This window comes from Vipera berus (genome assembly GCF_964194415.1).
Source record: "Vipera berus genome assembly, chromosome: 3".
NCBI classification, from domain to species: Eukaryota; Metazoa; Chordata; class Lepidosauria; order Squamata; family Viperidae; genus Vipera; species Vipera berus.
Window position 1 is genome coordinate 116,097,912 of NC_138204.1, and position 22,815 is coordinate 116,120,726.

General features: G+C 44.7%; 1 protein-coding gene across 1 annotated transcript in view; it reads left to right on the forward strand.

The window, feature by feature from the left end:
* Positions 1 to 4,344: 4,344 nt before the first annotated feature.
* The window catches only part of RXRG (retinoid X receptor gamma), a gene marked incomplete at both ends in the record, with an annotated part of 49,468 nt that continues 30,997 nt past the window's right edge, over positions 4,345 to 22,815 (forward strand). Inside the window, 2 exons of the mRNA XM_081322150.1 lie at positions 4,345 to 4,441; positions 16,507 to 16,745. Of these exons, the coding sequence (XP_081178276.1) occupies positions 4,345 to 4,441; positions 16,507 to 16,745 (336 nt within the window). The remainder of the gene's footprint in view (positions 4,442 to 16,506; positions 16,746 to 22,815) is intronic.

Here is a 22,815-nt window from a genome sequence, read left to right on the forward strand (position 1 = left end):
CCATTTTTTTTTAATAAGTAGCCTTTATAGATTTATCCAACCAATTATCTGTTCTTGAATCTCCCCTAAGCAGATATAAGTAAAATTCAATTTTTTCTGTCCAGTAAGAAATATATCCTTTCTGTCCAGGGAGAAAAAAGAACCATTGAAGATTGTTTAACAATCAAGATTTATAATCCAAAGAATTCTATATGTTTCTTCTACAAAAATAAATAAATCCACAATACAGTTCTGAAAGTCAGTATTTATGTTCAAACTTCAGTCAGGCCAAATTCAGAACGTTTATAATCTCTGTCACACAGATAAGCAGCCCCCAAACCTGTTTCTTTTTTCTCAACTGTAATTCTCAATAATAAAAGCTTCCAAAGCCAACCAAAGTCTTAACTAGTTCTGGGCTTCAAGCCACGTTTCTTTTAGGCATAAATAAATTGTAGTGCCATAATTCACCACTAGATGTCATCAATGACACTTTCCAGTTTTTAGATCCAAAACTTATGTTGTAAACTTTTCAAGTCTTTTTCTTAAAAAAAAGGTCTTAAAAACACTTTTAGTCCCCAAATTTTCAAGCTGTATGTATATATTAATTTCAGATAAGTCTTCTAGGTTTTGCCAGTATCCCCAAGTAATTAATTCCTGGCTTTTCTTTTCTGAGGGAATGGGGCAGAAATTCCCTTTCCCTCTTTCATCGGGGGAGTGCTTTGGGCAGATTTTCAGGAAAAAGTCTTAAAATCATAAAGAAAGGATCAGGTCTCACCCAGTTTCATCCACATTGCTGTAAAGTTGGTTGGTAGTGCTTGTTGACTTCTATTGTCAGCAGCTTTGGACTGGCTACATGAATGCAGCCAGTCTTTCCACCGCCGGTTTGGAGGACTTCCTCAGATCAAACAGGAGGTCTGCCGCTACCACCACCCCATGATCAACGAGAGTCCCCTCCTTACTTGCTGCCTCTACGGGGCAACTTTTGACCCTTTGCAGGGTCCCCCAGCAGGGAGAAACCATACATGAAAGACAGAGCCCCGTTGTCAGGGCCCACTTCAAAACCTCATCCTAAGAAAGCAGAACTTGTGGAAGCAGGTTCTTCCAAAAGGAACTTTTATTAGGAGAAGCTGATAGAAGGCATAATAGACAGGATCTGAGGGTTTCCCCACTCAGATCAATAGGTTAAAGGAGTCCCAAGCAAACCCCACCCCAATAGTTCATCCAGTCAGTTCGAATGGGCCAATTCCCCAGGTGTTAAATCCGTTGTGGGAAAATGCTGATAGCACCAGTCCGTCTCAGGGTTATAGCGGTGTTTGTTGGGTCTTCACACCTTCCCTTCCGCACAGGAGATAAGCCAGATGCCCGGAGGCACATTCTTTCCTCCCTTCTTTCTAGTTGACATCAAGGGAGGACAATTCAAAGAGTGTGTATGCAGAGACAGGGAAAGAGTTACATTGTAGCGATATAGAAAACAAAGAAGCAACCTGCAGTGTCTTCCCCCTTCCCTTCCAGGAGTATGACAGAACCCAGAGGAATAGAAAGAATGAAGTTTAGAATCAGAATTAGAAAGAGCCCCTTAGAAATATGGGTTCTGACACCCATCTTCCTGCATCTACATTGCCACTCCAACATACTTTTGATGGTCTGTGCTTCTGTGTTTTTTACTGAAGTTTTCTTGTTTAATTACTAAGAAATAATGGCTGAATAGGGCAGATGATATTTATGTTTGTTTGTTTGTTGTTTAAATCCCACCTTCATTATTTTTGTAAATGTAATATATAAGTAAAATCCCTATATATTAGTGATAGGAAGAGATAATCCTCAAATATAGTAATAGATTCTGTAGCAGAAGGGATGAGCACACAAAATGTGAGGGTAGAGGTCTTAAATATCCCCTCAGAAGCCACCTAGGTCTTCATAACTATGCCTCCTAATTTTGGTGGCAGCTAGGTAATTCCAGCTGTCATCACCTATTTTCCAGAGTGCACTTCACCTGGTTCTATTGCCCTAACCATGTAAGAGAAACAAGATTCATTGTTTCCTGTGCTATCTTCCTGGAAATTAAAAAGTAAAAAAAAATGAATAAATAATGTTTATAGTGTAGTGTCCTAGCTATGCAGCTGGAGATTCTCCCTTCCTTAGGAGATAATTCAGTCACATAGGAAATGATCACAATCAAATGTTTTTAAAAGGTAAAATAAAAATATAAAACTTCTTTTTAAATTTTGTTATTTCAGGTATAATATTTAATGTTAGTAATGATAAAGGCATTCCAATCAGGGTCAGCAGCTTTAAAAAAAATTACAAAATAAAATGCTGTACTTCGGGGAAATCATAAGATGGTGCTGGTTTGCTACAAATATCTAAATTGCAGGCAGAGTCTTTGTACAAAACAGACTGAAGAAGGTTCAAAACATAATTATAGATCCTAAGAACTTTGTAGAGAAGACAGTAGGTCTTCTTTAACATAGTTGAGGTTTGTTTGACTTAAAATCCATTTTTCTATTTGAATATATAAATAGAATCAGATTTAACCTAGCACCACACAGGAAAAAAAAGATAGAATGGACCAATGGTGGCGAACCTATGGCATGTGTGCCAGAGAAGGCACTCAGAGCCCTTTCTGTGGGCACGCATGCCATTGCCCCAGCCTCGTCTCTCTCTGTGGCCCCCTCACCAGTAGCCCCCCTGGAGGAGAGTCACCCCCGAGTGCATCCAACACAGAGTAGCACAGCCAAGGACATGGCAGCCGGGCAGCAGGGACAAGACTCCGCCCTCATGCCCCATCACGCGCAGTTGATGCTGCAGGCATATGGGCAGAGGGTGTGGCCACCATGGTGCTGTTGGACCACCTGGGTGATCTGCGGTGGGCTTTGGAGGTGGTGAGTGGCCCTGCAGGTGGGCGGGGTGGGGACAGAGTGGGGGCGGGATGGAGCGGAGTAGGGGCAGGATGGGCGGAGGCGATTTTGGGGCACTCGGTCTCTAAAAGGTTTGCCATCACTGGAACAGACATTTCTTCCTTGACTTGGTTATCTATTTCTTCAAAGGTAAGGCTAGCTGAATCATAGGGCAGGAAGGGATTTTGGAGGCTTTCCAGTCCAGTCCAGGAGAATTTATATTATCTCAAATGTTTGAAATCATCAGTATATTAGTTTACCAATATCAATAACATCAATAATAACATTATTGATATTGATTTAAAAAGTGAACCTAAAAACCCTGGACACAAAACACAAAACACTTCTATTGGGCAGCAGAAGTATGACAATAGCAAAGGCATCAGTTTGTATTGTGTGGGAGGAGGCAATTGTAAACCAATCTTGTGATTTACCAAAGAAACCACAGACAAGGTAAAGTGATTGGTGATACAGTGCCATGTGTTAGGCTCCTCAGGTTGGATGGTACTCAACATGTTTTGCAAGTTCTAGGTTAAGGTAAAGTGGAAGAAGACACCAACCAGTTTTCATGATATGGTCTTGAACATATATTCACCATTTTCAAGGAGAACACCAGGAATCACTTTAAAGTGATTTTAGTGGCAATGGGTGCACTGTTAAGAAATAAGGCTGGGGACAAATCACCCTTAAGAAGGTCTATCTAAGTGACTACTAAGAATCAATACCAACTTGAAGGTACCTAATTAATCAACGAATTCAACAGATCTGACACTTCTAAGTATGCGGATGCAAACTGCAATGGAAAGGGTTTGCTTGTTAATTGCAGTTCTGTTTTGTTATTAGACAAGAGAACCCCATCTATCAAATGATGGCAATGTCAAAATAAAGTCACCATCTTACATTTAAAAAGCTCCTTATAAGATAATATTATTAGATATTATCCAATTTGTATCTCAACAAGACCAGCACAATAATACCTGTATATAACTTTAGCTATATGTCATTTTTATTACTCCACACAGCACTGACCTTTTTCAAAAATGAACACATTGAATAATATCCAACCCAGTTTTATTCCCCCAGCTTTTGATTTGTGAGTTATATCAGTAGCGTGATACACTGATTGGTGTACACTGATGAATTCAGCTACCAGGATATCATAAAGCAAGAATCCAGCTCCCTTTGAGGGAGATTTTAAGTTTGCTACAAGCAAAGAGAAGGAGGGAGGGAGGGAAAAGCAGCTCCAACTGTTTCTAACCAGCCATCCAGCAGCTGCTGTTGCTGTCTTGTGGTTAAGCCGGATTTGCTTGCACATAATTTCTTCTCCACTTGAGGAGGCTGCTCTACCCTGGAATTGGTGGAAACTGCTGTCTGGGTCACGTTTGATCAGGAAAAGAGAACATTTTAAGGATTTTTGAGCTGGAGGCACTCTTGCTGTTCCAGTGAGGTGATGGATTGAAGATTAAAAATGTACGGGGATCATCCACATTTCATGAAGTTTCACACAGACTTTGTGAGTAAGTACGTCATGAACAATTCTGGATTTCAGGTTGTCAACACAAAGAGTGAGTTAGGAGCTTGTGTACAGATGAACACTAGGTGGGAGGATGGGGACAGGCACTGGATTTATGTTCATCTTGAGGGAAAGAAAATTAAGTTCCTACACCTACCTAGCTCAGGGGTTGCAAACCAGGGGTGCTTGCATCCCCTGGGGGTGCAAGACAATATTCCAGGGGGTGCGAAAACTTGGCTTTTCAAAATTATAGTGTATATGCATAATTTATTGCCGTTGTTTTGAACTTTTGCAAGGGGTGCGTGAATATATCAGAGCGTTCTAGGGGTGCGGGGTATAGAAAAGGTTGAGAGCTGCTGATCTAGCTACTTTCTCATTGGGAAGATGCTCCTTCATCATTATATTAGTGGAACTCAAGAGATCAATGGGCTTTTTAAAAAATAATAATAATAATGCATGACACTTCTTTTTAGTTAGTTCATTGTGAGTTTATTTTTTAAATTTCAGTTGAATTATGATTCATCATGAGTTTAAAATCTTACAGGAATTCTGTCAAATAGTTGTCACAAATGCATAAATAAAAGCCATTGCTTGATTATATTTCCTGTCATCCAAACACTTGTATACCTGTTTTCAGCATTAATAGTTGATCAATGATAAATTGGTGCCTCATATTTTAAAGGGTGCACCCTTCTCTACTTCTCTCTCTCAGATACATACACATCAGAATAAGAGATTTTAATTACATCTGGATGGGTTTCATTCACTTTAATGGGTTAGTATTCAAACTTATGAGCTTGAAGTAGGGTAGCCACATAGTGGTATTAGCTCCTCAGTAAATTTACCATGACAGGATAATGGGCTCCATGAGTATGTAACTTGCTTGCCTCAAAAAAACATTCGGCTTAACCATGGTATACATATAAGAGATGGAAATTAACACACATACTATTGGACTGATATCAAAGATCTGCATTTACATATCTCTACCCAAAGTTGGATCTAAAATGTTAGCTTAATAATTGTGGGTGTTGGACTGTGCTCTCCACTATGTCTCTCCCCTCTTCTTCCTCAAAAATGGAAGACGCATTGACAACATGCAGTTAACAGGGACAAAAAAAATGACATTGTCACTTCTTATCTTAATTTTATGAGGGTCAACTATGGGGATAGCTAGATTGGTGGCAGATCTGCATATTTCATAACATGTAATTGATTCTTAAGTAGCTATCTTGACTCAGTCTTATCCATCTTCAGATTATAAACCTGAAATATAATAATGGAGTGCTAATTACCATTTGTCATTTTCCACATTACAAAGTTACATAAAATTACACCACTACTATTTTTTAGTAGTAACATTGGGAGCTATGTGAGACAAAGCATGGTTTTTGAAACAGTTGTAGTAAAAACTATAATGAGTAGCTGGTGGTTAGGAGGAGCAGTTTCACCTGATAACTTCTGCAAGAAATTGACTCAGACTGATATGGTGCTAATCACAATAAATACGGTAATCTAATTAGAGAGTGGTGTATTTAAAAAGGATTATTATTGGTGTTTAAATCTAAGAGGCAGAAGCTATCTACCACTTTGGGGTCCTTCCCCATCCCTTCTAATTTTGGTTACTTCAGTTTCTGCAATTAGTCTTGGTCTATATATTTAAACATAGCTCCCATTTTTCCCATTGTGTGCCTTGACCTTCATTGCTAGAACTTGGGATTTCATTTTTCCATTTTCAGCTATGAGTGTAATATTATCAGAATAGTGCATCTTATCGGTATTTTTCCTCCAGTTTTAAAACCATATTATCTTCTTTCATTTAAAGTAAAGGTAAAGGTGCCCCTGCACATGCATGCTAGTCGTTTCCGACTCTAGGGGCCGGTGCTCATCTCCATTTCAAAGCCGAAGAGCCAGCGCTTGTCCGAGGACATCTCTGTGGTCATGTGGCTGGCATGACTAGACACCAAAGGCGAGGGGGTTGCAAGTGGCTGATGGGTTGCGGGCCCGGAACTATGGGCATGGGAACTTGTGGATGCCAGGCAAAATTGATAAAATCTCCAGTGACTCTAGATGGTGGGTGAGTTGTTCGCCACCATATTGATCAGCTGTGGAAGCGGTTCCCAGAACAGCCACAAAGCGAGGACCTCGTTGCAGGTCCACTCCTAGAGCCAGAAACTGGTAGCCAAGTGGGACAATTCACATGCTCTGAGGACCCTAGCAGTTAGAGCAATAGGGAGGTGGTCGTAGATGGGCAAAGCCCGGGAGTGCAACATGGGTCCCCTGACAGGGAGAGTCAACCTGAACAATACAGCCGCTGTGCTAACTCTGCTCCAACAAAGGACTTTGGTTTGGGCCAACCTGAAATGGCCGGCCAGAGGGACTCGAGTCAGCCAGACTCTCGTGGACTCAAGAGTCCTGGTCTACCCAGCCCGGCGGGCAAGCTGGTAGACCGGAAATTGCCTGGAACCCCCAGGCGATCTACGAGGGTTCGTAAACCGCGAGCTTATTTACAGGATTTTGTCCTTAAATAATTGTGCTGTAATGTTGTGTGATTACTGTAATTGCTACCTGCTCAGGAAAGTTTCTGTATTAGTGAATACACTTGAACAATACCGTATTTATGCATATTGCTATTTTGTACTTTTGCAAACCCTGAAATTGCTGTATTTTATTTCTTCTACTTTTGTTATTATAATGTGTGTACATTCTAGGGGGGAGGGGTGTAATGTATTGGGCCTTGTTTTGCTGAGTGTACCATGTGGGTTTTGAATGCTGGAGGGTTGCTTAAGCAAGGAGCTGGCTAACGGCTCCCAGCTCCTCAGACAGCCCGTCTCCAGAGTTGCCATTGGCTGCTAGGGTGGCAATAGGTTGCTTTAAACCTATTGGCTGCCACCTAGAGGCCAGGGTATAAATAGCTGCATTTGCAGCCCTGTTTCTTAGTTCAGTTCCTGCAAACAAATAATGTTCCTGACTGAACTCACTCGCCTCGTCTCTTCACTCAAGCAACGAACCCAGTACACAACACCCACCTTGCAGTAATTAGCATATATAAACTGTCTCAGAATATATTGAAAATATACTGTACATATGGCTTAGTAATGTTTATCTTTACAGTAGATGTAATGTTTTTCTAGCAGTGAAGTTGCTATTGTTGCATTTCTATCACTGCATTCAAATTCTACATCCATTTAATCATGGAATCAGTCAAGTTTCTCAGTATTCTCCCCTACTTTTGCAATGCCATTAATATTATGATACTTATTTGAAATTACTGAAACTAATCATGTAGGCTGGATCATTATAAAATAAGAGTCTCAGTGTTCATTTTCTTAATAATTAAATCTTGCAATATGAACAAGTTATTAACTCTCCACTGAGTGATTTTCTTAGAATTTTCTTTCATAAAAGTAAATATTTAATAAAAAAGCAAGTGAGGAGAAAACTAGTTTTTCTACATTTCTCCTGAACCTTATTTATTATTGCATGACCTCTTATAAATTGTTTGTTTTGCTTACATCAACTAGACATACTTATGCAAAGTGAAAGTCCTGTCCCTTCCATAGACTTAGCTGGACAATAAGAATCTACTCAGAAATTCATATGAAATAATTAACATTGTAACACAGTGTAAAGTTTGGGGACTACCACTTGGTCTTTTTAATCTACTAAAATCTTGATTTTAATCCTTGTTTTTTTATTGGATCATATGTACTTGATTATAGGAAGTCACTTAATATCTTAAGTGATGTATCATTCATTATGTATTGAAGTAATCTGAGAAAGAAAATTAAGTGTTGGTAAAATATTCAGTTCTTTCAAAACTAGTTTAATATTCTCCATCTGCAGATATCTATTGTTATACTTTTTCAATTTGGTAAATAGCTATTTTAAATAATTTTTGTCAACTAAATTCCTAAGTATTTAACCTTTTTTAAAGAAACATTGAATCCTTTAACTAGATGCAGGTACTGTATTACATTTCTTCCTTTACAAATCCTATATCAGTATTTCAGTTTTTTATTGATTAATCCAATAACCTAGCACAAAGCCACACTATTCTGTTAATGGTACTAAGGAATCTTCAGGTTGAGAAAATGTTAAGTACAGCATGGTCAGTGTGTAATTTCCATTTTATGTTGCTAATTTAGCTCCTGGGATTTTACTGAAGTGTGGTCATTGCTAGTGGTTCTATGGCCAGTAAAGCTAAAGAAGTGGAAAGCGAGATAATAATAATAATAATAATAATAATAATAATAATAATAATAATAATAATAATAATAATAATAATAATAATAATAATAATAATAATAAAGTTGGAAGGGACATTGGACGTCATCTAGTCGAACCCACTGCTCAGGCAGGAAACCCTATACCATTTCATACAAATGGCTGTCCAGTCTCTTCTTAAAAACTTCCAGCGTTGGAGCATTCACCACTTCTGGAGGCAGGTTGTTCCACTGGTTAATTGTTCTAACTGTCAGGAAGTTTCTCCTTAGTTCTAGGTTGCTTCTCTCCTTCCATCTGTTGCTTTGGAGAATAGCTTGACTCCCTCTTCTTTGTGGCAGCCCCTGAGATATTGGAACATTGCTACCATGTCACCCCTCGCCTTTCTCTTCATTAAACTACACATACCCAATTCCACCAACTGTTCCCTATATGTTTTAGCCTCCAGTCCCCTAATCATCTTTGTTGCTCTTCTCTGTACTCTTTCTAGAGTCTCAACATCTTTTTTACATCGTGGTGACCAAAACTGGATGCAGTATTCCAAGTGTTGCCTTACCAAGGCATTGTAAAGTGGTATTAATACTCCACGTGATCTTGATTCTATCCCTCTGTTAATGCAGCCTAACACTGTGTTGGCTTTTTTGGCAGCTGCAGCACACTGTTGGCTCATATCTAAGTGATTGTCCACTAGTATAGGACATTGTTGTGATAAAGAGCCGTTTACAATTTCCTTTGCTTTTTATTTTTATAAATAATCTGTATCACATGAAAAAAGTAGTCCTGAAATTCATCTTTCTCAAAACCTCAAGCATAAAAGATCAATCCACATTTTTTTAAACAAAGCTTTAAGAAAGATCATAGTCATGATGTATTTTAATTTATGTTCTCAATAACATTCAAAATAATTTATGATGTTTATCATATATCTCTTTGGAACAACTCCAATCTGATTAGGATGTATAATTTTGGTTAAAAATAATTTATACTCTTTATGAGTATGTTATTCTAATTTATTATTGAAATATTTTAAAAAACATCAGGTAAGCTTGGCAGACACCAGTGAAAGGCATCTGCAGATACCCCATCCTAGAATTTATTTTTTTTAATGAATTGCCCTGAATGCCTTTTAATTTGGGGACTCAAAGAGTTTAGATTTCTAAAACTACAGCCTATTTCCAACCAGCTTCTTTCTACATGATGTAATCTAAGAGGACTGGTTTCACTGAGCAAAATTATATTCAACTTTTAACTTGGCAAGACATTACTATGTAAATAATAGGAGTTTAGGTTGAGATATTAAAAATGGGTTGACCTAGAACAGACATGTCAAACACAAGGCCCGGGGGCCGGATCCGGCCCGCAAAGTGGTTTCATGCGGCCCGCGAAGCCATCCTGGAAACAGTGAGGGAACGGCCCCCACTGCCTTGGCCCTGGCCCAGAGACCCTCCTTCTGCCAGAGACCCTCAGATCTTTCCCACTCCTGCCCACGCCCCCATAGGCACCCTTGATGCGAAAGATGTAGAGCTGGCCACGCCCACCCAGTAGGCCACACGTACTCTAGCCACGTCCACCCAGTAGGCCACGCCCACCCTGGCCATACCCACCCGGCCCCGAGGGCAACCGCAATGCTGATGCGGCCCTCCATGAAATTGAGTTTGACACCCCTGACCTAGAAGAAATGAATCCTAGATTGCATTCCAGCACAATGTCATGCTATTTATGAAGAGTTGCTTAGCATGGTAAATCAGTTGCCCTTACTGATAGACACCATTTTGTGAATTATAATGCTCTCTGGCACACACTGTAATGGCAGACCTTAAAAACTGGTGGCCCAGATGATTCTGACTACTATTGCAGAGTGCTCTGGATGCCCTGTCAGCATCGAGTAGCAAGACAGAAGTGGCAAGGAAGAGACATTGATATTAATTCATTCCTTTCCTACACAAAAACAAAGATTGCCCTTCCATTGTGAGTAATGTTAGGGAAATCGTTGAGAGCAGCTGTTGAGATCTGGAAGCACTTCATACGTGTTGTGACTCAGGGCCAGCCTGTGGGTCCGACAGCCGGCTCCGATGTATCGGAGGACTCAGATGTGGGGGAGGAGGGAAACGAACCGGCTGATGATGATGATTTGGAGGCTTTGCAGAGCCCTCAGCCGGGGACCTCTTCTCAGCTGTGTGAGCCCGAGAGTGCGGAGGATGATGACCCACAGCTGGCCCTGTTCAAGGACGCCCGACGCAGGAGGCAGACGAGCAGGGACAAACAAAGAAAGACTATGGGACTCCTCGGGAGGAGGCACAGGGAGACCACGCCCTGAGCTCTCTATAAAAGAAGTGTTTGGGGAGGGGCTGGTTGCTGAAAGCAACCTTTTCCGCTTGAGAAGACAAGCTCTTGTGTTTTTGTTAACTGCGTAATTAAATCTTGGCAGAAGCCTTTTAGCCTTGGACGCTTTCCAGACTCTTCTTTTGATTAGGGGTGCGAGAAGAGGGCTGGTTCAGAACAGTTTGCTTTCAGCCACCCACCCCTTAATACTACGATGGAGCAGCTTCTTGCCGAGAATGCCCAGCTCAACCAGCAACTCACCTTGCTGGCCACTCAGGTGGCACAACTGCAGGCTCAGGTACATGCTGCCCCCCCACCCAGGAGGAAATGTCAGATAGCTATGCCGGATAAATTTGCTGGTAAACCAGAACTGTTTCCTGCCTTCCTGGGACAATGCCAGCTTTATATCAGCGTGAGAGCAGCTGATTTCCCCACTGACCGAGATAAGGTGGGATTCGTGTTGAGCCTTCTGTCGGGAGATGCAGCTCGTTGGGGCACGCCTCTATTGGCACAGCCTAGCCCTTTGTTGGATAACTTTGGGGGGTTTTGTGACCATATGCGCCTCATGTACGAGGACCCGATTAAGGCGCAGACCGCCACCCGACGCCTGAAAGCTTTGAGGCAGGGTCAGCGCCCTCTACAGGCCTATATCAGCGATTTCCGGCTGCTTAGCCAGGATTCCGCCTGGAATGAGGCTGCGCTCGTGGATGCCTTTCAGGATGGCTTGTCAGAGGAGATGTTGGATGAGCTGGCCCGCGTGGACATTCCCTCAGACCTGAATGGGCTGATCCATCTTTGTCTGCGGATCGATGCCCGGCTGCAGCAGCGTAAGAGTCGCCGTGCTACCCCACAGACCCCTGCCGCCCCTGTTGTGCGTGAGCCCCCAGTCCAGAGGGAGGAGCCAATGGAGCTGGGTGCCGCCAGGTCCCGTCTATCGGTGACGGAAATGGACAGACGACGATCGGAGGGGTTGTGTTTTTACTGTGGGGACCCTGGACATTTGGCTGCTTCTTGCCCGAAGAAGCGTCAGCGGGCGTCAGTGACCAAGCCTGCCCCGAGAAAGTCCCCTGCTTTGCTATCGGGAAACGGCCCGAGCCCGATCTAGACGGTGTGAAAGATCGGGCGACCCACAACGATCACGCCGAGCGACGCCGTTCCGACGGTGCCTGTGAACCTCCACGGCATTTGATTTTGGAGGCACGACTGATCCTTCCTGGCAAGCCAGAGGGGATTCCGGTCCATGGCTTAATTGACTCTGGGGCTACCACTAACTTTATGGATTCGGCCTTTGTGGCCAAATGGGCTGTTCCCCAGTGTCCGGTGGATCCGCCCATGCTTGTGGAGACCATCGATGGTCGAGTGCTCCTGTCCGGGCCTATCACGGCCGCCACGCAACCCGTGTGTATGGCCATCAGTACCCATGTGGAGGCCATTCAGTTTTACGTCACTTCGGATCTGCACTTCCCCGTGGTCTTGGGACTGGCGTGGCTCCGGGCGCATGATCCACAGATCTATTGGTCTCAGAACTTGGTCACCTTCCCAAGTTTGCAGTGCGTGGACCACACCCGCCATATCTGTGCCGGCCAGGTGGAGGGTTCCTCAGGGGTTTCCTTGCCTCCCGTACTGTCCGACTTTGCTGACGTGTTCAGCGAGTCAGAGGCGGACCAATTACCCCCGCACAGGCCCTACGACTGCTCCATTGACCTAGTCCCTGATGCGCCTCTCCCAGTGGGGCGTTTGTACTCCATGTCGGAGCCCGAGTTGGCTGCATTGCGGGACTTCCTGACAAAGAACTTGGCTCGTGGTTTCATCCGGCCCTCGTCCTCGCCAGTGTCTGCGCCCGTGCTCTTCGTCAAAAAGAAGTCGGGCGAGTTACGACTTTGCTGTGACTACCGGAAACTCAATGCCATCACGGTGCGTAACCGCTACCCGCTGCCCCTCATCCCCGAGCTCTTGGACCGACTCCGGGAGGCTAAGATCTTCACGAAACTGGACCTGCGTGGAGCTTACAACCTCGTCAGGGTTCGGCCGGGTGATGAGTGGAAGACGGCGTTTGGTACTCGCTATGGACATTTCGAGTACACGGTGATGCCGTTTGGCCTGACCAACGCCCCCGCTGTGTTTCAGCATTTTATGAACGACATCTTTCGGGATCTGTTGGACCAGTTTGTTGTGATTTACCTGGACGACATCCTGATTTACTCCCCGTCGCGAGAAGTGCATCATCAGCATCTCCGTCAGGTCCTGCAGCGCCTCCGGAAACATCGGCTGTTTGCCAAGTTGGAGAAGTGCCAGTTCTACCAGGTGACCATTGATTTCTTGGGTCACCGCATTTCTCCTGAGGGCATCGCCATGGAACCGAGTAAAGTTGAGTCGTTGCAGAGTTGGCAACCCCCGCGTCGCGTGAAGGATGTTCAGCGACTTCTTGGATTTGCCAACTACTATCGGACATTCATCCCTGGCTTTGCTGCCTTGACAGCCCCCCTCACCCGGCTCCTGCAGAAGAAGACTCGGTTCCAGTGGAACGCCCCCGAACAACAGGCGTTCCAAGCTTTGAAGGACGCCTTCATGAAGGAGCCCATCTTGAAGCATCCTGACCCGCAACGGCCGTTTGTCGTGGAGGCGGACGCCTCCGACATTGCCATTGGGGCCGTGTTACTCCAGGCAGCGACGCCCAACGGTACCCTTTTCCCTTGCGCGTATCACTCTCGGAAATTGAACCCCTCGGAGCGCAACTATACCATCTGGGAGAAGGAGCTGCTGGCCATTAAGGCGGCGTTCGAGGCTTGGAGGCATCATCTGGAGGGGGCGCGGCATCAAATCGAGGTCCGGACGGACCACAAGAATCTGGAAAGCCTGCAGACCGCTCGGAATTTGAACCAACGCCAGATCCGGTGGTCCCTCTTCTTTGCGAGGTTTGACTTCCGGGTGCGGTACATACCAAGCGGGCACAACCAGAGAGCGGATGCTCTGTCCAGGAAGCCCGAGTACACCCGAGTGGAAGACAAGCTTCCGCCCAGGACCGTGATCCCCGTCGAGTCTTTTGCTGCGGTGCGGGAGCCGGTGGATATACGGGCTCGGATCCGGGAGGCGCAGCAGCAGGAGGCGTGGGTGGCTCAGCGGAAGGAAGAGGTGGGGCCAGATTCGCCTTGGTCGGTCACGGATGGACTCCTGTATTATCGTGACCGGCTCTATGTTCCAGGAGGGCCACTCAGGGGACTCGTCCTCAGCCAATGTCATGATAACCCGGCTGCGGGGCATTTTGGCCTGTTCAAGACTCTGAACCTGGTCTCCCGTACCTTCTGGTGGCCCCGAGTCCGACACGATGTCCAGTCTTATGTCACCTCCTGCGTCCCATGCAGGCAGGCCAAGTCAGCGACAGGGGCCCCGCCTGGTTTACTGCAGCCTTTGCCAACGCCCAAGAGACCCTGGGGGGCTGTGTCCATGGACTTTCTGACGGATCTACCCCCATCCTCCGGCTTCACGACAGTGTTTGTGGTGGTGGACATGTTGACCAAGATGGCGCACTTCATCCCCTGTCGCGGCTTACCGTCAGCTCGCGCCACTAGTCGCATGTTCATCCAACAGGTGTTCCGGCTGCACGGCCTTCCCGATAGAGTCGTCTCCGATAGGGGGGCCCAGTTTACAGCCCGCTTCTGGCAGGAGTTGATGCGGGCGTTGGACATTAAGGTTTGCCTCTCGTCCGCGCATCATCCTCAGACCGACGGGGGTACCGAGAAGGTCATCGGCATTTTAGAGCAGTATCTGCGCTGCTACGTTAACCTGCAGCAGGACAATTGGGTGGACTACTTGGCCATAGCCGAGTTTGCCTTTAACAACTCGCAGCACACCTCCACGCAGATGACACCGTTCTTGGCCAACGTGGGTTATCACCCCCGGTTTTTCCCCCTTTCTCCCGTGGACTCACCGGAGCCGGCAGCGAACGAATTCATGGCGGAGTTACAGGCGATCCATCGGTTGGTGCGACGGCAGCTGGAGAAGGCCAAGGCCGACTACAAGAGGTTCGCCGATCGGTCGAGAAGGGATACGCCTCCACTATCGGTGGGGGATCGGGTCTGGCTGTCCACCAGGAACCTGCCATCCACTCGGCCGGCGAGGAAGCTGGACCACCGTTACCTTGGACCGTTCCCAGTCGAGGCCGTCATCAACCCGGTCGCCTATCGTTTAACTCTGCCACGTTCCCTGCGCGTGCACCCCGTCTTCCATCGGTTCTTGCTGGTCCCCGAACGACCGGCCTGTCCACTTCGCCAGGCGGAACCTCCACCATCAGGAACTCGTGATGGAGACAGCACCCCCGAGTACGAGGTCGCCAGCATCAGGGATTCCCGCTGGCTGAAAGGTCACTTCCAGTACCTGATCGAGTGGAAAGGGTACGGGCCGGAGGACTTCACATGGGAAGACGCGACCGCCGTTCATGCCCCTGCGTTGGTGACTGCTTTTCACGAACAGTTCCCATCCCGACCGCATCCGGATCGGCAGACCCGGGGGAAGGGCCCTGCGGTGCGGGATAGTGTTGTGACTCAGGGCCAGCCTGTGGGTCCGACAGCCGGCTCCGATGTATCGGAGGACTCAGATGTGGGGGAGGAGGGAAACGAACCGGCTGATGATGATGATTTGGAGGCTTTGCAGAGCCCTCAGCCGGGGACCTCTTCTCAGCTGTGTGAGCCCGAGAGTGCGGAGGATGATGACCCACAGCTGGCCCTGTTCAAGGACGCCCGACGCAGGAGGCAGACGAGCAGGGACAAACAAAGAAAGACTATGGGACTCCTCGGGAGGAGGCACAGGGAGACCACGCCCTGAGCTCTCTATAAAAGAAGTGTTTGGGGAGGGGCTGGTTGCTGAAAGCAACCTTTTCCGCTTGAGAAGACAAGCTCTTGTGTTTTTGTTAACTGCGTAATTAAATCTTGGCAGAAGCCTTTTAGCCTTGGACGCTTTCCAGACTCTTCTTTTGATTAGGGGTGCGAGAAGAGGGCTGGTTCAGAACAATACCCTACCTTACTCTCCATCTAGCAACATCTATTTTGAGACTTTCCAGCAACAGAAAGACAGCCTTGGACGATGGCTGGAAGAGAAAATTTAGTACTGGATTTTTCCCATCTGAAAGGAAATCTGTGGTGTGTGGGGGCCAGAGGTTTAAAACTTAAGAGTTGTTTAATGGAGAGACTTTTTCAGTTGTTCCAAATATTCTTGGTTATACTTCAGCATCTGTTTTCACTAGCTTGAGTATTATAACAGATTAGCCTTGTCTTCACAATGATTCCCTCTTCACAAATTACTTCACCACCATCAAGGAAGTTAAATATAAAAAATAAGATGGCTTCTGAATAGCAGCCATATTAGGTCTTCTTGGTCTTCAAGGTCTTCTTGCCTCTGTTTTAATATTGGTGAATAAACAAACACGGCAAAGGTGACAGAAGTCTCCAGTACCCTTTTTCCCCCCTAAAGGAAATTAAACCCTGTACTTCTGCTCATGAATGTCTCCCTATTTAAGGAATGAGAAAATATGTGATATGGAAAATAGCCTCTTGTCTTCCCTCTTTCTTCTTTCAGGTTTCCCAGTTCATACCAGATCTGTACCTGGAAATGGGAACTCTGTTACAAACAGCAAATTCAACCACCAGGAAACATCTCTTGGTGCATCAGAGACTCTGTCCTTCCCCATGAACTCCTTAGGGTCTGGCAGTACAACAGGCTGTCTACTTAAGAAAACCGCACCCCCGGTTGTGCCCCATGCTGTTCCTTTGACTTCTCCACCAGACATGAGTTTTACTGTGCACATCAGCCCACAGGTAGGCACCAACTCTCATCATTTCTGTTTAGTTAGTATAATAAAATCAGCACTTCATTCGTATTTCATATCATAACATATTTCATAACATAGTTTTAATCCCCGTGTGGAGTTCTTTCTATCTATGAGTTCTTTCCTTTTTCTAAAATAAAGATTTAGATGTTCTTTTTTCTGCTTCCGATACAGAATGCTTATATTTTTCTACAGGTTGCATCAATACAAAGTTATGCAGTCTGGACATGAAGAATAGCAATGGCAGTTAAAGAGGCTTTATAGGTTTATACTGGAACATAAGTTCTGTCTCTTCCTTACCCACTATTTACCAAGACTCTTAATTTTTAAAGGCTTTTCTTTCACAGGTGTTGAACAACAAAAAAATAACTAGGGATACAGATATTTTTCGGGATAGGGACCAATGGTTAAGGTCACAAGGTGTGACACTCTCAATTATGCCAAATGGGTCTGTTTCCTGATGCTAACTGGCCATGGGGAACAATTTCTAGCTATACAGGTAGCCTTCAACTTATGAGCACAATTGAGTCCCAAATTTCTGTTGCTAATCAAGACAGTTCTTTAGTGAGTTATAGCCCATTTTATGACTTTTTTTTGCCTGCAGTTGTTAAGCAAATCTGGCTTCCTCACTGACTTTGCTTGTCGAAAGCTGGCTGGGAAGGTTACAAATGGTGAACACATCACCCTGGAACACATGCCAGTTACCAGTTGCCAAGCTCTTGAATTTTGATAATCTGACCAGTGGGGATGTGGCAATGGTTGTAAGTGTGAAAACCAATCATAAATCACCTTTTTCAGTGCCATTGTAAGTTCAAACAGTCACTAAATGAATGGTTGTAAGTTGAGGACTACCTGTATCAAATTTGAATACTTGAATACAACTAGAGAGGAAAAATTCAGGAATTGCACCTGGTTCAGCATATACCACACTTTTGGCACTGAATATGAGGAGTTTGTGAATTCTTTATTATAACAGCTCATCTCTGAGCTACTTCCTAAGTGGTTTTCTCAGTTGATTTACCTCCTTGTAAGTTTGATGTATGAGAAATACATGGTTCTTAATTGTCCTGAAAAAGCAGATGAGAGCATGTATATACATTAAAAGAAATGTTTAGAGGTGGGAAGTAACTTAGAAGTGTGTAGAACAGATTTTTTATTTTTATTTTTTTTAAAAAAACACCTTAGGGGGGAAAAAAGCACATACATCACAAAATTAAAACAAAAATCAATGACACATGCATTGGGAGAAAACCAGGGCGCTTTTTTTGTCATAGAACGCTCACAATGGAGTTCCGGCACCTTTTTTGGATGGAACCTTGTAGGGTAGGCAAGGTGGGTTGTATGGCATGTGTGAGTTCCGGCACCTTTTTCTTTTACAAAAAAAGCACTGGAGAAAACAAAGAGAGAGAAGAGGAGGAGGGGGAGCAAATGTATGTGAAACTTTGCAGGACAATTACCTAATTCGCCACCAGAAATCAGGAATATCTTATGTCTCTCTCAGTTTAGCCATCCTTCCCTAATGCACACATTGCTTGGTTCTGTGTATGACTGCATCCAGAGAAAGAATGATTCTGTTTTCCTCACTGATTTCATGCATCACACTAAAGCACAATTTGTTTGCTAGGCCAAGATAGGCTGCATTCACATGTTGCACTGACCAATAAGTCATGGTTACCCAAACACAATGATTGGATTCACACAACATGCTAAACAGCATTGGCATATTCCGAGATGCTAGTCTTCTTTCTAATGACCTTTCCTCTTCCCTTTTTGGAGAAATATCCCTGTACTGTATTTCCTTAACCATGATGGAAGTTGTTCCTGCCAATAAAGATAACTGCATTTAAAGCTACTCATCTCGAAGATCTTAGATGTAGCTTAGAGTCTATTTGGAACTGCTCCCTCTAGCTTTTCAGTCTGGCCTAGAAACTTGGACCCTGTCTGACAATACTGTTAGGAGAGAAAAAAGAAATAGAATATTGTTACTGTTGTTGTTGTTATTATTATTAACAACAACAACAATGTGAAATCACAGCAGCTTGGCTGGTGTTGGCCTTCATTCATATCAAGTTTTTCCCAAGAAATTTTATTATTATTAATACACATCAATACTTGGGAATGACATCAATACCTGGGAAAATCCTGGAAATGATAATCAAGCAGCAGATTTGTGAGCACCTAGAAATGAAATTACCAGAAGCCAGCATCGGTTTGTTAAGAACAGGTCCTAATATCAGAGTTGCATTCTGAAACTTAAGAAAAACAGTACCTAAAATTTCAGTAATTCTATTAAACCCTTACCTGGGAAGGAATCATATAGCTTCCTTTGATAAATGTTTTCAACAAGAAAGAAACTTGAATAGAGCAAATTACTTGGGGTTCTTTTGACTTTATGTCTTTTTTTAATGCAAAATTCTGGTACCAGGTATTGAGGAAATTCAACTGGGAATCTTTTAAAAGTGGAAATGAGTGAATCAGTCTTTTTTGGTTTATTGATGTTATAAAAGTATCTTAAGTTTCAGCTATTATTGTTCAAAACACAAAAAATCATGCTTTTATTCAACTCTGAACTGTGCAAATTCATCTTCTATCATTGGTCATAGGAGATGGGAATTGTAAGCCAACATGGCTGAAGGAGCCAGGTAGAAAGCTGCAACAGAGCCAGTCCAGTCAATTCTATGTGACTGCTTCTGCCACTAGAGACTCAATTACGCCTGTTCTTCAGGCCACCTGAAGTCCCCCCAACTTTAAAGCCTGAGGTGACATCTCACCTTTTATGGGATTCCATGTAGCAATATTCTAACTGTCGCTTTGTAGAACAATTTGGTTGAAGAGCACTAGAGTATAGATGGATCAAACCAATGTCCATCCATTCCTGCATCCTTCTGTTGAAAAGTGCCTTTCAGTGTTTCTAGGGAATATGTTTTCTAAAGGATAATTGATTTCTCAACATTTTGTGAAATGAAAAGTTGCAGAGGAGAAATGATAAGTAGGAAAAGAGTGAAACTGCTCTTTTTTGCTGCCATTTTTCTCAAACTATCCTCCCTCAAGGTTTAATTTTTTGAAATTCTCTTTTGCATATAATAGACACATATTTTATACGATAACCTTTATTGTCATTTTTTACTATGATCACAGTGGCCCACATTAAAAATGAAATTCTGTTGCCGGCTCTCAAAAGAAAGTATATATCTACCCATACACGTACATAACACCAGTAATGGGGTTCAGCCGGTTCTCACTGGTTCGGTAGAACAGGTAGCTAATTTTTGGTTGACTTCGGCAAAGAGCTGATGCTCTAGCCCTTTTCTGCAAGGCCCAGAATGGCCGGCCGGAAGTGTGCAGACGCCACTTCCGTAAGTCTGTTCTGAGCCGGGGAAGCCTCCCAAGCCCAGAACGACCCACCGGAAGTGCATGGATGTCACTTCTGAAAGTCTATTCTGAGCCTTGGAAGCCTGGGAGAGACATCGCAGGTGGTCTGTTCTGGCATCCACACATTTCCAGTGGGCCATTCTGGGCCTGGGAGGCCTCCCTTGCTCAGAACGGACTTCCAGAAGTGGTGTCTACACAGAGAACCAGTTGTTAAGGTATTTGAATCCCACCATTGCATAACACCCATATACACATGCGATATATATATACATACATACTATGTACATACTATGGAAAGAGAAAACCTGAGAGTTCACAAGATTGATGCTATATGGAACAAAACTGTGACTGAATCTGGATGTTCTGCTTCGATTACTGCGAAGCCTCCTCCCAGGAAAAACAGGTTGTGAAGAGGATGTGCAGTGTCCCAGACAATCCCGCAGACCCTGCTCAAGCATCTCTTATATGCTATGTCCTGGATAGAAAGAAATGAACTACCAATAATCTTTTCTGCCATCCTCACCACTCTCTGCACCACCTAACAATCTAAAGCAGTTACAGTTCCAAACCAGACAGTAATGCAATATGACAGGATGCTCTCAATAGTCCCTCTGTAGAAAGTGTTAAGGATAGGGGATGGAAGAAGTGCTTTTCTCATGCAATGCAGAAGATGCAGGCGCTACTGTGCCTGCTTCACCAGTGTCTCATTGTTGAGCAACTACCGTATTTTCTGGCGTATAAGACGACTTTTGAACCCCTGAAAATCTTCTCAAAAGTTGGGGGGTCGTCTTATATGCCCAGTTGCCTTATACGCCGTAAAATCAGTGGGTGGCGTCTGGCGGGAGCCGGCAGGGCAGTCCTGCGCACGCGTGCACTCCCCGGCTGCTCCTTAGCAGCTGGGGAGTGCGCGCGTGTGCAGGACCGCCCTGCCGACTCCCGTCCGACGCTCTTCGCTCTTGAGGCAGCTGCTGCCTCAAGAGGGAAGAGCGTGGAGCCGTCAGGGAAGTCCTGCGTGCGCGTGCATTTGCAGGACTTCCCTGCCGGCTCACTCTTCCCTCTTGAGGCAGCAGATGCCTCAAGAGGGAAGAGCGTTGGACGGGAGCCGGCAGGGAAGTCCTGCTCCCGTCTGACGCTGCGCTTCTGCAGGGCGGTGCTGGCCGAGACGAGCCAGCAGGCAGCCGCCGTGAGCGCAGCGCTGAGGGGCAGCAGCCCCATGCGCAGCAGCAGCCGCCGGCTCAGCAACAGGTCCGAGCGCAGGAGCCGCACCGCCAGGCTGCCCAGGAAAAGCAGCCACACCGAGAGGCTGCACACCCAGTCCAGCTCCATGAGGGGCAGGGCGGGAAGCCGGTCGGGAAGAGGGACCGGGAGCCCGGGCCGAGCGTGCCTCGGCCGACGGTGAGAGGGAAGCGGCACATGAAAAAGAGGCTGCGGGTGGAGCTGCCCTGCCCTGCACCGAATGGGAGAAGTTCAAGGCCTGGGGGGGGGAAAGCAGGAGGGGCGCCGGCCGTGGCGGGTGGCGGCTGCCCTCCGGTGCTGCCTGCCGCCCGGGAAACGCTGCGTCTCGGGGGCCAGCAGAAGCATGGGAGCAGTGGGAGGGCCGGCGGGGCCAGTCGGGCCTTTGCCTCCTCTGCGACGGACAGGGAGGGCAGGGCATGTACCGGTAAGTATTTTCCGGCGTATAAGACAAAAAACCTTGAAAAACTTCTTAAAAGTAGGGGGTCGTCTTATACGCCGGGTCGTCTTATACGCCGGAAAATACGGTACTCATTAACTACGCATCCAGAAACAGGAGAAACATTAATATACAGAGTTGTGTGGCTGCGCCTGCCTTTTCTGAAATCAACAGTGATCTCTTTAGTTTTTCCTTTCCTTTATTTATTCACTTATTTATTTATTTCTGTAGATTAATTTACATGTTACTTTCTCTGATGTAGCTCACAGTAAAATTACTTTCATGTGTTAATAGAGATTCAGCTAGGATACTGGTCTAGGCTAATATTAGTTGATTAATCAACTAACAGTAAAGCCAAGTAATGGGCCTTGGCTTTACTATTAATCATCATGACTGCTGTTTGTACTTATTTATTTTGCAGATGTTTTTATTGTTTTAATGTTTTTTTAATTGTTTAAATTGTTTTATAATTTCAGAATTGTAAGCCACTTAGAGTCACTTGGTTGAGTTGGGCAGCTACACAAATTGAATAAATAAATAAATGTTGACTGAGCACTTTTGAGCGATGGAACATTTAATTTTTGTCTTCTGAGCATTTATTGTCCCCAAATAACCCCTTCCCCTGCCCACCCACCCCGAGGAAAAGTACAAATTGTAAATGTGAATATAAAAAATATACTCACTAATGATGCAATGCAATGACCGGTGGTAATTCAACCACAGGCAGAAAATGAATGAGGTTTTTTTTTTTAAGGGAAAGGGAAAAAAGATAAAAGTTCTTCAGGATCATTCACTATATTTTTATTTTCATTCAGTTTCAGAAACCTGATGAATTAAAATGCAGGTTTCTAAATGGAACTTGTCTCCACAGAACTCTTCTAACAAAAATCAAGAGCCCTTCCCTGGGGTGATTCTTTCTAGTACTGACATAACTTATTTTTATGCTCTTTTGATAGCACAGCAAGTTTATGTTCATTTTTCTCAATCCTGTTCTTCCCTGTGCTGGATCACTTGT